General features: G+C 38.3%; 1 protein-coding gene across 1 annotated transcript in view; it reads left to right on the top strand.

The window, feature by feature from the left end:
- CUBN (cubilin) overlaps nucleotides 1-13,735 on the top strand; it is a 141,568-nt gene that overhangs the window by 89,204 nt on the left and 38,629 nt on the right. Inside the window, exons 39-50 of the mRNA XM_057383343.1 lie at nucleotides 546-735; nucleotides 1,381-1,578; nucleotides 1,902-2,048; nucleotides 2,921-3,111; nucleotides 3,401-3,584; nucleotides 4,901-5,075; nucleotides 6,117-6,295; nucleotides 8,099-8,308; nucleotides 8,610-8,750; nucleotides 9,854-10,035; nucleotides 11,615-11,786; nucleotides 12,754-12,960. Coding sequence (XP_057239326.1) covers nucleotides 546-735; nucleotides 1,381-1,578; nucleotides 1,902-2,048; nucleotides 2,921-3,111; nucleotides 3,401-3,584; nucleotides 4,901-5,075; nucleotides 6,117-6,295; nucleotides 8,099-8,308; nucleotides 8,610-8,750; nucleotides 9,854-10,035; nucleotides 11,615-11,786; nucleotides 12,754-12,960 — 2,176 coding nt within the window. The remainder of the gene's footprint in view (nucleotides 1-545; nucleotides 736-1,380; nucleotides 1,579-1,901; nucleotides 2,049-2,920; nucleotides 3,112-3,400; nucleotides 3,585-4,900; nucleotides 5,076-6,116; nucleotides 6,296-8,098; nucleotides 8,309-8,609; nucleotides 8,751-9,853; nucleotides 10,036-11,614; nucleotides 11,787-12,753; nucleotides 12,961-13,735) is intronic.

Here is a 13,735-nt window from a genome sequence, read left to right as displayed (position 1 = left end):
TYACTGGGTGGTAGATGACAAGAACAAAATAGGTTTGAAAGGTGGCAAAGGAGAAGCATCTTGGAACCAGCCAAGATTTTGGTTCATAAATACATATAATGAAAATAATATTTCTGCATATTTATCTGAAAGAATTCAAAAYATTTATGTTCCTCAGTGTGGAGATGGGGAGGGGAGGGAGAAAGGAAAAAAAGAAAGCAATTCCTTTTCTTTTCCCTGCATATGAGGGGTTTTTTTTCCCCTATCAAGGAACAAAATTGTATCTGTGGACTTTTCAATGTGGAATGTCAGTCAGGGGTGGGGAATGAACTGAATTTGATGGCTCCCATTCAGATCCTTCCTCTGTGAAAGCTTCACATTTAACAGCATATAATGGGAATGGAGATTTTGTTCCCTTTTTATAAGAGAATTTTCTCTCTAMCTTGGATTTGCTGAAAGATCCCTCACTCATTTGAAGAGGGTAATTTTCTCCTTGGAAATTTGCCAAGTATGGGGCRGATGAAAATCTGGCTGTGTGAGGAACAGCACTGTTCTTCTCTCTGCAGGTGTATGATGGGCCCACTGTTCATTCTCGTCTTATTGCAACATAYTGTGGTGCAGACCCTGCTTCTTTTGCATCCACTGGCAGTTCAATGACAATCCAGTTCCAGTCAGATTCAGCTGCGACTGGAAAAGGCTTTCTTTTGGAGTGGCATGCAGAGGATGCTTCTGCTGTTRCACAGACCATTGCTAGAGGTAGGTTTTCAGTGGCTTGCACAGTGACAAGTGATACAGCCAGTGATACATTCTACTTAAATAACTCCAAACCCATTTCCCCMCTAGAGAAAGCTCTAGGTATTATTGAGGGAAAACCTACAGTGACATTTTAGTGAAACATTTTATTAGCTTTTTAAAACAATTTCTAGGGACTCTTAGATATACTAATTTACAGTATTCTGAAAACAAGCATGTTCCTAGAGGATCATTATTCTTTACACAGTTATTTAATTAAATCTAAACATTTGATATGCTTTAATGGAAATTATTTTCCTCTTGAAAAGCCATTAGAAATCATTGGCTATTGTGATATGAAACCAGCACAGTAACTTATGTTGAACTGTGGTAGATGCTCTTAGGTCTTTTGCTAAATATTCCTCATGGTAAAATAGGTCACATCATTGCTGAACCAGGTGGCASAGGAACATGCTTACAGAGGAGGATTTTCAAGTTTTATACTCCCAATCCAARCTGAAGTTGTAGAATTCCTGCATTACTGTAACTACATACATTCATCACTGTGCCCTCATTGTGCTTAATTTATATGTCATCTTATATTACATTGGAGGAGTATTTGGTTTAGAAAGAGGATGCTTCTTTTTTTTGTCTTCTTGTCCATGACAGGTGCATGTGGAGGGGCTGTAACAACTGMAGAAACACCTTCATTCCTCTTCTCACCGGGCTGGCCAATGAATTATGGAAATCTTGCAGACTGTATRTGGCTTATCAGAGCTCCTGGATCCACTGTGGAATTCAATATCCTGTCAYTAGACATAGAATCTCACAGTTCATGCAACTATGACAAACTTATGATCAAAGATGGTGAGGAGCCAATCTTGCCCTACCCTGTCAGGATGCAGCAGAGATYCAAGGTCCAAATACCTTGAATCCACTGAACTTAAGCAATCTAGACAGCAAKGGGAACATTCCCTAAAACAGTACTCTTCCTCTATTCTGAGACATTCGCTAGTTAAAATAAAATTATCAAAGTCTAGCAAAATATTTGGTAATCTATAAATATATTTCTAAATCTGTAAGGAGTTAAAGGTCATGAAAAGCACCTTCCTGAAAGTGGGAGCTGCAGTAACAAACAGGCAGAGGTGGACTGATTTAGTTTTAACTCTTTGGTGTTCTTTTCATCTCAGGAGACAATAGTTTTTCCCCAATACTGGCTACTCTCTGTGGACGAGAACCTCCTGGGCCAATAAGATCAACTGGAGATGCAATGTTTATCCACTTYACGTCAGATGCAAGTGTCACTGGAGCTGGCTTTAATGCCTCTTATCACAAAAGTAAGACTTGTTTCTCTTCTTTCCCAGATAAATGTCTGCCTTGCTGCTAAAAATGGGGTAACAGACTCTGGCATTGTTAACAGCTTTCTACAGTCTAATTAATCATACACACATCTAATTATTCACACTTCATCAATATGCATTAATAATTGTATGCTGCTACAATTTTACAAAGGTAAAATTCCCTATTTTCCCAGCAATACAGTGCAACAAAGCATGATTCAACCAGACCAGTCACTTTTCAGAAGGAAGAAAAGCATATGCCTAAGTTTGTAACAACTCAGCTGAAGGGTGAAAGAATGCTCAGCTAAGAGAGGGAAAGAAATGACTCAGAGCATAAAGAGATAAATGCAGAAAGCTGTATAAATTCTAGCAGGAAAGTCAGCAATTTCCAGTTACAGTCCACATGCACTCAGAAATGGTAAGAGATTCCTGAAAGGACTGAGGCACCAAGGAAGGCACCAAGGAAGGTTTTAGGACAATAGTGACAATCAGGGAAAGTTTTTCTGACTGTCAGCTGAAGTAGATGGCAGTGATTTGGTCCATGGCTAGAAGAAATGTCCTCAGACAKTGTAATGATAAGCTCATGCCATGGGTGTCGTTGACATGGCTGCCTGCTTATTCATCTGCTAGGTCTGAGAAYAGTTTCATTGTCAGGAATTATAGTGTGTGTCATCTTGCAATCTGTTAGCTTGTATTTGGGGAGATCATTCATCATGTGCACTGCTCTATGCCCCTCAGCTCTTCATAAACTCATTTCAACATTTGTTTTTTTCACATCTTTTACAATAACGGTTTGTCTCTAAATGGATAGATGAATACTTGACACTAATATTTTTCACTTTGCTTCAACTTCTAACTTTTTTTTTCAGGCTGTGGAGGCTATTTGCATAYAAACAGRGGTGTGATAACATCCCCCAACTACCCTCAAGACTATTCTCCTAATCTGAATTGTTCCTGGCACGTAGTGGTAACCACTGGATTTATCATTGCTGTTCGTTTTGAGCAGCCTTTCCAGGTTAAGAGTGAGGATACTTCCTGCAGCCTTGGAGATTATGTTGAGGTGAGGTTACTGACTGGGTCACCAAATCCTCAAAGCTATTAAAGCTGCYGAATCTTACAGATTTTGGTGTCAGTAAAGCAGCCCAGGATGTCACAGGGTGGAAACACCAAAGAGAAATGTTAAAGATGCTATTTCTCTCTATCTCATTCTCTCTCTCATTTATTAATATGCATTAACTAATCACTAGGTTATTAATTTCCCCTGTGGCAGGAAACATTAACATAGTGTAKGCTCAGAATTTACATTCCAAGGCTGTTTGCTTGAGTAACATTAGCAATTTCTGTTTTAGCTAAAGAATGGGTTAGATAATTCTGCCCCACCTTTGGTGTCTGGAAGAGGGAATGGMCGGTTTTGTGGAAGCAGCCCCATCTCTACCATGTACACCACAGACAATCAACTCTTTGTCCACTTCACTTCTGACAGCAGGAATGAGGGCCAAGGATTCAAACTGACATATGAGGCTAAGAGTCTAGGTAAGTCTAGGCAATAAACTTCAATTCTGCAACTCATACATACATAATTTGAGAGTTTGTCCTCCTAAAGGATATTTTTTTTTATAAGTGCCAACCCTGGTAAAATCAGATGTCTGCAAAAATATTCTGTGTTGAATTACTTCTGATCTGGCACTCAGATTTCTCCTTTGTAAAGAGAGTCAAGTTCAGGTCACAGAACCTGGAGATATTAAAGAAAAAAGAAAAATAAAAGGGGAGCCCCTTTAGTAGGGAAGTAGTATCTATAGTTAGGAAGAGATGTTAAAAATTCATGCAGGAAAGGAAAAAGCCTGGGAGCAAGAATATTATTTTGAATATATAGTACCCAGTGCAAGTGCTAAATGAAGTTAGGAWTTTTTCAGGGTAGATTGTCTAGAAGGTGGCAACATTTCTTACAAGTTTTTCTCCCAGCTGAGAAAATAACAACATTAATTGTCAAAGCCTACTTTTTTTAAAGAATGAACAAAATGAGACCTGGGTCCCAGCAATAAATCATGAACTTGGCATTTGCTGTTATCCCACTGTGTTCATAACATGCACCGCTTGGCACACCTGAAGACTTACTGTGCAACGGTGTGGCAACCTGTCAATCAGCTCAAATTTTTTAAGTACTTAATTTCTGCCCATTTTCCCTGCTGCCCCACAGAATTTTTCTTATAATTATTTTAGAGGATTCATAAGGGAAATAGGTGAAGATGTACAATAGCATTTCTACCACTTTAATTTATGGAAGTTGAGTAATGTCCTGTGTTAAAGCAGTATTGCTAGAACATAGAGAGGGTGTTTTGGACAGAATGGTTCTGGTCAAAACAAAGGTATTTTTGTCAGATAAAGGACCTGAACAAATCCTCCTGTTTACTCTGACTGACATTCCTCACAAATTCATTTTTATCTCAAACAGACATTTCAGTTTTTGTAAAGTATAAGCTGGGAATGATTTGCAAAAATATTGATAGGTCTACTTCTGGAATTTCTAGCTCTTGGGAATTGGGATAGGAGCAAGGCAAGAAATGTATTTACTACTTGTTTCAGAAGCAATTGAAGGAAAAAGTAATAGATTAATTCAAGGCCCTGATAATTTGAAAATTAGGAGGGCTAGGTAAGCAGGAGCACAGGAATATAGGATTCKGCTGCATTAAAATGTTTTCCTGCAGTAAGCATTAGAATGCATTTGTTTTTGATGTAACTATATGACATCAAAAGGAAACTCTGTTGGAATATAGTGATAAGTCGTATTTTTGATGCCTCACCCATTTCCTTTCGGTGTTGTTTTTCATTTGCAATCTTTTGTTTCCCAGCCTGTGGAGGGAACATTTATATCAATGATTTCAACCCCAGTGGATATACATCTTCCCCCAACTATCCGAGCAATTACCCTCCGCATGCTGACTGTGTCTGGACCGTAACTGCTCCCAATGGACATGCAGTRATGCTGCAATTCGAAGATCAGTTTTACATTGAACCTTCACCAAAGTATACATCCACATTATTTTGCCTATGTTTCTTCAGAGACTCCATTCTGATTTGTCTTTCTCTATTACTTTCTCTAATTCCTCTCAGAGAACACTTCCAGATTTAAAATCAAATGTAGTTAAGAAATTTTTGAGCRATCACTGAAGCTATCAGGCCACTGGTTTACATTCCTGAGACTTTGCAATGCGTAACAGAAATTAGTATGACAGAAAAAGTGGAAACATCCATGGTAGAAAGATGCTTTCTGTAAGATCTGTGCCCTTTAGTCCTTTCATATTCAAGTTTTTGGTCATTTGGAATCTCAGGTGCTTTTAAAGTCAATGGATCGATACCATGACACTTTGCCTCCCTCCTCCATTGCCTGGCTGGTTTGCAATGGGTCTACACATTTTGCACACCGTGCCTGAAGCATAAAGCCAGGCTATTTCCCAGCTGATATAACTTCATTGATTAGAGGCTGGACCACTGTAAGGCAAAAGTGAGCATCACCTGTGAAACCACATCCAGAAAAAATAGTGAAGGATGGAGAATCCCAAAGRTGTCCTTTCTGGCTTCCCAGGACACTGCATTCTGAAGACAAAACTCATAGTTAAGATATTTTGGGTCTTTATAGGCCCATCTAATCAGACCCCAGATTCAAATTTYTATTCCCTTAATCTGTTTTCTTGTTGTCCCTTAATCCAACACTCATCAGTGAGACTGAATAGGGAATATCTGCTGAATCTGAATCCTKCCAGAAAAATGTATTAGAGATAGTCACAACTGCTTTGCCAGCGCTGTTTGTATCCCTACCCAGAATTTGCTCCTGTCAGATCTGATCTGATCATAGTCTGAGTTTTAGATGAATYTTTCTCAATGTTTCTAGTGCTTCTTTTGATTCAATTAGTACATAACTGTAATGGATTATAAACTTTTTGATTCTGTCCTGGTCACACTGCATGGAAACCTAATTCACTACAGCTTCATGGCTTTGTGCATGTACTGATGTGATTTTGAACCACTACTGCCATACATTGAAAAGAAAATTCTCTCCTCTTGCAGCTGCACTTCCAGTTACCTAGAGCTGCGCGATGGTGCTGACTCCAGTGCCCCCCTCATTGCCAAACTGTGTGGAAATTCAATGCCAGGCCCACAGAGATCCTCAGGAGCTGTCATGTACCTGAGGTTCAGGTCTGACAGCAGTGCCACACGCGTGGGATTTAACGCTAAATACTCCATTGGTAATGCTTGCATTTATCCATTTCTCTGATTTTAAACAKTTTGATCTCAAGTGTTAGACTTTTTTAATAGGGCTTAGATCAGACCTGTGGGTAGGCTGACAGGTACATCCCTCTTTCAGTTAGTGTTAGAGCTAAAGCATCAAATATCTGCATGTTCTGCACATAGCAAGAGGTGAAAATTAGGGACATATTAATAGGAAAGAGTTCATAGACTAGCAGCAGCAGCAACAACTACTGGACAATCTCTTGTCGAAGCCAGTTATCAAGGAAGCAGTAGAAAAAAGGTCAGTGTGGATGAAGTCATGTAGCAAGGTTTGATTTTCAGCATGCAAACTTAGTGTCGCTGTCATGAGCAGTGTTCTGAAGGGGAATGTAAAGATCAGATGAGAATTGGCAGTAGAATAACAGATTAGGAGCTTCTCTATGTAAATGTAAATCAATCTATAATTACAAAGCTGCTAGACAAACAGGGGGAGCATAAGAATAGACTAGAAAAGGGATGAGCAATGAGAACCATTATTCATCATCTGGGAAAAGAAATACTTTAAAGTTACTTGCTCTCCTGCTGCAAAAACAGGGTTAGARAGCACTCACAAACTTTAAATATTCAAGAAAAAATAGGTCTTGATCAAATTCAGAAATATGCTCCTTTTTTTTTTGTTTGATAATGTTAAAAATCTTCAAAGAATAACAGCCATTTCATTAGTATCACTCATAGAGGAAAATCTAGGACTGTTAATTTCTCAAAGGCAAAGTAGTGAACTATATTGTTTAATACAGAATTTTGCTGATTGCACACTGCAGCCAAAACAGTGTACTATCATATTTCTGAATGTGAAAAYTGAAGAAACTTGCTTATATACATATATTTGTTAGTATATGAAGCCCCAGTTTACATTTAACCATAACAGATTTACAGTATCTTAGCTGGAYTCAAGTCATCCTGACAAAAAGCACTAATGACTCAAGAAACTGACAGTATGAACACAACTGCTATTGTCATGGGAAGATTGTCACTAACAGACACAGAATCCACTGTAAAAAAAAAATTCCAGCAAATTCCACCTGGGAACAGTGTTTCATAGAATCATAGAATATCCTGACTTGGAAAGGAACCACAARGATAATCAAGGTCYRGCTCCTGGCCCTGAACAGAACCACCATTGTGTGCCTGTAAGCACATGTTGTAAGCCTCATCATTACAAACCTATGTTTGGAGGTWCCACAGAGAAATGAGTGGTCAGAGAGAGAAAATTTTGTTTATTTTGTTTTGTTTTACACATTGTGCTGGGGTCACTCACCAAGGCATCACAAGGAGTGGAATGTGAACAGGAAGGGATGGCAGGAAAAAGAAGCCTGAACTATAACTGTTGACCCAAACCAGAAGTCAGCTTTCATCTGTCATAAAAAATTTAGCTCCACACTTAGCAAGTTTTGTTTCTTTATAATTTATCTGATACTTCTTTGCAAAGTTTTGTGGTAAATATGGACTTACTTAGAGATTACGTTGAAAACTGTGAGTTTATTCAAATTATAAGATATGTGGCAGAGAAGGAATGATGCATGCAGTGGCAAGGGGTCTGTGGGGGAGTGTGGGTATGAAAAAAACAAAACTAACCATCAACCAGGACTAGTTTCAATTAGATTGAAAACATTGAAGATTTTTAATTAGAAGGCAAGTCCTGTTTTATTACCACAGTTAGAGAACAAGTCAGTTGTGCTTTGCCTTCAAGTATTGTTTATGAGAAAGATCATCTCTCGGAGATCCTTCAGTTAAACTAAACGAGATTCTTCCTTTTGCAGCTCCCTGTGGTGGGACAGTGATAGSACAAACTGGCATCATCGAAAGCACGGGGTATCCTGACCTTCATTATCAAGACAACCTGCTGTGTGAATGGTTTCTGCAGGGTCCCAGGGGCCACTATCTTACCATCAGATTAGAAGGCCTAGATATTCAATACTCTTCCCAGTGCACAAATGACTTCGTGGAGATCCGAGAATACAACGCTTCTGGTTTGAGAATTATTTCRGTGTTTGTCTTTCCCTCCCTAGTACTACTATGAAACCTCACCAGAGGTTCCTGAAAACATTTCCCTTTGGGTGCAAAGTGAGCCTTTTCAATGTGCTGAATTTGCTTCTGTCTGCCTCRCTTGCTGATGCAAAATAAGGGAAACAAACCCATTCTATTTGCAAGAAACAATTTGATTCTWCTAGTTTACTCCTGCCTGTCCAGTTAAATTGGAAAGGGACCCTTCAATATAAATRTAAATAATATATTAATACAGAATTCTCTTTCTCTCTGCGATTTTTGCAGGAAATTTGTTGGGCAGGTACTGTGGTAATGTTCTCCCTGATGCTGTGGACACCTCTGACAGTTTTGCTTATGTCAAGTTTGTCACTGATGGATCAGTCAATGCTCGAGGATTCAGACTGCGCTTTGATTCCAGTACTGAAGGTTGGATTTGTAGGGCTGAAATAYACTCTCAGGAAGCAACTTATACCATAATTGCACTATTACAGCATATATAGTAGAACACTAGTTTTTGGAGTGGTGTATATTTACTCTTAAATTTAAACTGTGGGGGTGGGGAGGGACGTATGAATAGAGCTCTCTGGCAACCATTTAGCTGAGCTGAAACTTGGTGAAGCAAGCAGTCCCCTGCTATAATGGATGTTGCCATCTGTAGCACAATGAAGCATACTCTTCCACACATTTTTCTTTTATAGTCAGTCCAGAGATCTTCCCTTTCCACATCCCTCTTGAAAAGAAAGATCAACCTATTCTGGTATTCAGTTACCCTCACAGTGAAATGTGTTTTCATATGTTCAGATGAAATTTCATGTGTTTCRGTTTGTGCCCATTGCCCCTTTTTCTGAGCACAATGACTTCAAAGAGCTGCTCTAAACAGCACTGAGCACATGGACCTCTTCCTGCTTCACACTTTTCTTTCACCTTCAATGTCCATGCAATGCTTGTCCTACCAAAATATGGCTTCCTTTTTTTGAAATTCTTTGCAATAGTTATCCGGAAAGATCTCCTGCTGACCCTGCTTAATTCTTTCCAGCTGATTTAAAAATTCAGCTGAAAGCTTCCTTCATGTTTTCTTCTGCAATAAAACAACGGAGGGGAAAACAAACTCCAAAAGAMTGTTATTCCACCCCTAGGATCCTGTTATGCAAACTTAGAAGAGAAATTCTATTTACAAAAATTTAATGCAGATGGATGCAGACATCAGATTTTCTTCAGAATCTGTGAGCATGAGGAAAAGGAGTTCCACTACACTCCATTAAACTATATCTCTCTGTTTTAAAAGGAAATTGAGGGTAAACTGGTAAAATTTTGTCATAACTTTCAGAAAAAAAAAAACACTCTCTATATCCAGGACTTTCKGTATTCTTTCCTCACAGCACAGTTTGATGTTCATAACAAAGATAGAAAAATAGGAGGATCAAATCAACCTCTCAGGATCTCTTTTTCTTGCAGCACTGATTTTTTTTACTATAATTCTGTAAGCAATGCTTGACTCTGATAAGTGTCCCAATATTTGGGTATTTCAGAATGTGGTGGGGACCTTACTGCACCTTTTGGAACATTTACTTCACCCAACTATCCCAACCTGTACCCACATAACCGAAAGTGTGAATGGAGGATCACAGTGGAAGAAGGCCGACGTGTGACCCTGACCTTTAATGACATGAAAACTGAATACCATTGGAGCTGCTCATCAGATTATGTGGCTGTGAGTATTGGGTGCAGAGTCAGAAACTGCTCTTCCTAATTCCTCTTTGGAGCATTAATGGATGTAATAAAGCTGAAAAGTCACTTACAGTTTTATATATGGTTTTAAGATAAATATATGGTTTTAAGATAATTTATTCTGAGGAAGGCAGATAAATAAGAGAAAGTTATCTCTGTAGAGTATCTAAACTCATCTCCTTGTTTTAGAGTATGAAAATTTTAAAACTGTGGTCCAGGCAGAGTGGAAGACTCGAAAGAATCATTGGAGTTGTCTTTTTATCAATTATGAAGAAAAGTTCTGGGGGGTTTGAAAGCTTTCAATATCTCTTTTCTGTGRAAACAAAACCCATCAGTCATTTCCAGGTTTTATTGATTTTGGAGGTATCTACTGCTGTTGTTACTTATTACTGTCAATTAANAAGAAGAAAAAGCCAGAGATTGCAAAAAATGGCTACACTGAACTAAAGATGGGGAAACTCCAGTAAACTCTACTTTTGTATCTCCAAGAAGATAGATATTGGTTATTTTGTCATTTTTTATTTTTGWTTTCTGGTTATTTAGTGAAAGAAAATCATACCTGGTATACAGACCTGGACTTGGTCAGATGTACAAATGCCTCAAAAATATTATTCCTCTATGAAACTGCAGAAACGGGAGATAAATTTTAGTTTCACACTTGTTCAGATAAGCRGGGCAAACACAGGAATTAACTGTAGCATGATCAGAAGCCAATCCATGCACAAGCATGGGGGGCTGAAGTAGCTATCCCTTGAGATTTGTAGATGATGTTTCCCTTGTTTTTCTTCACAGATGCTTTGGACAAACCTTTGAGAGCTGGCTTTTTATCAGTTAATGATCTCTTAAAGGAAGATTTTTCCTGCCAGCTTTTATGCTTTCAACACTAATATATTCCAATTCTCAGTGGGWAACATCATTTCTGCCTTGCTTGCACTGCAGAGTAGAAAGAAGGAAATTAACTCCTAGGCTAAAGRGTGTATGAAAGAAACAGCAAAATACCTCTGGATCATCAAAAAGGGAAATGTTTGAAGTAATCAAAAACGCCTGTCAGCACTCAATATATTGGAGAAGATTTTGATAAAGCTGATGTTGGCTTTAACAAGAATACAAAGATGATGGTTTGAAATTAAATKAATATGATCAGTAGCTGGCATTATTAAGTGATGAAATATATTAATATTTAGCTAAAACACAGTATTGTTCCCAATAAAACAATTTCAGTTTCTGTTTTGAAAAGGAAAGAAAGAAAGAGAGAGAGAAAAAGAGAGAGAGAGAAGGACATTAGTGAACTTATTAAAAGGGAAATGTTTGAAGTAATCAAAAATGCCTGTCAACACTCAGTATGTTGGAGAAGATTTTGATAAAGCTGATGTTTGCTTTAGCAAGAATACAAAGATGATGGTTTGAAATTAAATTAATATGATCAGTAGCTGCCATTATTAAGTGATGGAATGTATAAATATTATATTAATAAGTATTAAAGATGAAACACTGTTAAATGGTAAAGAAGATGYTCATAAGACTGTATATTGATGTCATCAGAGTTTGTTTTGACCCCACAGGTTTACAATGGCCTTGGGCAATACTCCCCCCGGCTGGCCAAGCTCTGTGGAGAGGTAAATCCAGGCACTGAGGTGAAATCCACTGGAAACACAATGAAAGTCATTTTKGTGACAGATATGTCCCATGCAAACAGAGGCTTCAGTGTCTCATATAGCTCCAGTGAAGACGCAGGTAGTGTATGTTTTTTACTTCAGTGATTGATCTTTGGTGAGTCATTTCATAGCTACAGTACTGGCACATTAAAAAAAAATACCTAACAGGTAACAATTCTCTGATACCTTTTTTTCTCTTACATCTCTGGATGGGAATAGATATGTATGTTTAATTAGCTGAAAGAACTTGAAAGAATGGAGAATCTCTGGGAGTAATGGACTTCATGTGCCTCTGTATGGATCACGGTCTCTGCTCTCCCTACAGATTTATTGTTTTGTACTTAGTCTTGAGTAAGAGATAGTCCCAAGTGATGGTCCCTTAATCCATGAAAAGTTCCAAAAAGCATAGTGCCATAGACAAATTGAATAATTCAAGTGCTTCCTTGTTACTCAGGGGAGTAATTAATTTATTGTAGCTTGTGAAAGAGTGCAGCTAACCTACTTTTGCAAGCTCAGCCTCCAGAGAGGAGGCAGCTGGCAGAGCCTTACTACAGCCTTGAGTCTTTTGAACTTATTTTCCAACTCCCACCCCAAATATCCTACTATGGCATGAGTGTACTGCTCTTGAGGGTATCTTCCAGAAAAATTTTCTCTTGAACTAGGTAATGGATAAGGGCTGAGCAATAAGGGATAAGGGATAAGGGATAAGGCTGAGCAATAGGAACTGAAGCTGTAGTGAGTTTTTATCAAAATATTAAAAAATGCTTGTTGTATTGATAGTTTTGCTGAAATATTTTATTTGATATTGTATATAATTCTTCTTTCCTTTACTTGTGTGTTTTTAAAGACTTGCCAAAAAATTCCAGGATGCCAAGCAAGAATTCTCCTGTACACAGCAGTAAATTATAAAAAAAACTAAGAGGATCAAAAAGGTTTTGATCTAATCAGCACATGTGCCTTCTGATATGAGCGTACTTGAACAAACAGGGTTCAATTCATACAAGATTTATTGCTACTTTTAGATAAACTGTATTTTGTTTCTGCAGTTTGTGGTGGTACCCTGATGACATATGAAGGTGGGAATTTCTCTTCTCCTGGTTATGATGGCATCAAAAATTACACAAGTAACCTGAATTGTGAATGGATCATTGAAAATCCCTCCCGCTACAATTCATCCATTTATATATCYTTTGAGGAGTTCCACTTGGAACATCACCAGAGCTGCCAGTATGACTACCTAGAGCTACGAACAGGTTTGTTATGTTCAGCAGCAGAATGCATAAAGTCTACCAATATTCTGTTTGTGCAGCTGATTGTCCCAAATCTCATTCCTATATATTTGCAGAGGGTTGCTGTTTTAGAATCTGTACATCTGAGAGTGTTCACATCATGCCTTCCATGTTGCATCCATGATCAGGAGTGCGATTTCGCTGTCAAAGCAATGGATGAAYGGATTTTGTCACCTGTTCTTTCAGGGGAGAAAATGGAAAACTGGATAGATATTTTTGGGGAAYGAATAGTTTTGCTGTTTGCAATTCTCACCTGACTCTCTTTACAAGAGACAATATGAATTTCACTTCATCTTCCTTGAGAGGTGGATTTGCAGTCATCAAAACAATTTATTTGGTCCACGGCCCATTCTCTCCCTGCTCCTGAAATATCTTCAGGAACAGCTGGAATGGAGTAAAGAATGTTTTAATTATTCATAGACTCTGGACTGCATGCCCACTTCATACCCATTTTTTAACTCTATAAGATGATTCTCCAGAAAGAAACCCGTATTTCYTGTGAGACTCCTTCGCCAAAAACCGACCAAAGCATTTAAAAGAAAAAGAAAAATCACAGGATTAATACACCTGTAATAATTGCATATTTGAGTGTCTTTTACTATCCACAAGAGCAAGCAACTGAAAATGTCATATGAAATTCGCTCAGCTAATGCCAAGTGTAGTATGAAGGCTGCAGCTGTCTTTTTCATGGAAAGGCTGTACCTGTGAGTCCCAGAGAGAGCAGTATTTAATTTACCAG

The sequence above is a fragment of the Malurus melanocephalus genome, unplaced genomic scaffold, assembly GCF_030028575.1.
Source record: "Malurus melanocephalus ecotype Western Australia unplaced genomic scaffold, MMel_1.1 scaffold_14, whole genome shotgun sequence".
Taxonomy (NCBI): domain Eukaryota; kingdom Metazoa; phylum Chordata; class Aves; order Passeriformes; family Maluridae; genus Malurus; species Malurus melanocephalus.
Note: the sequence above shows the minus strand (reverse complement) of the source record. Positions and strands in the feature narration are given on the sequence as shown.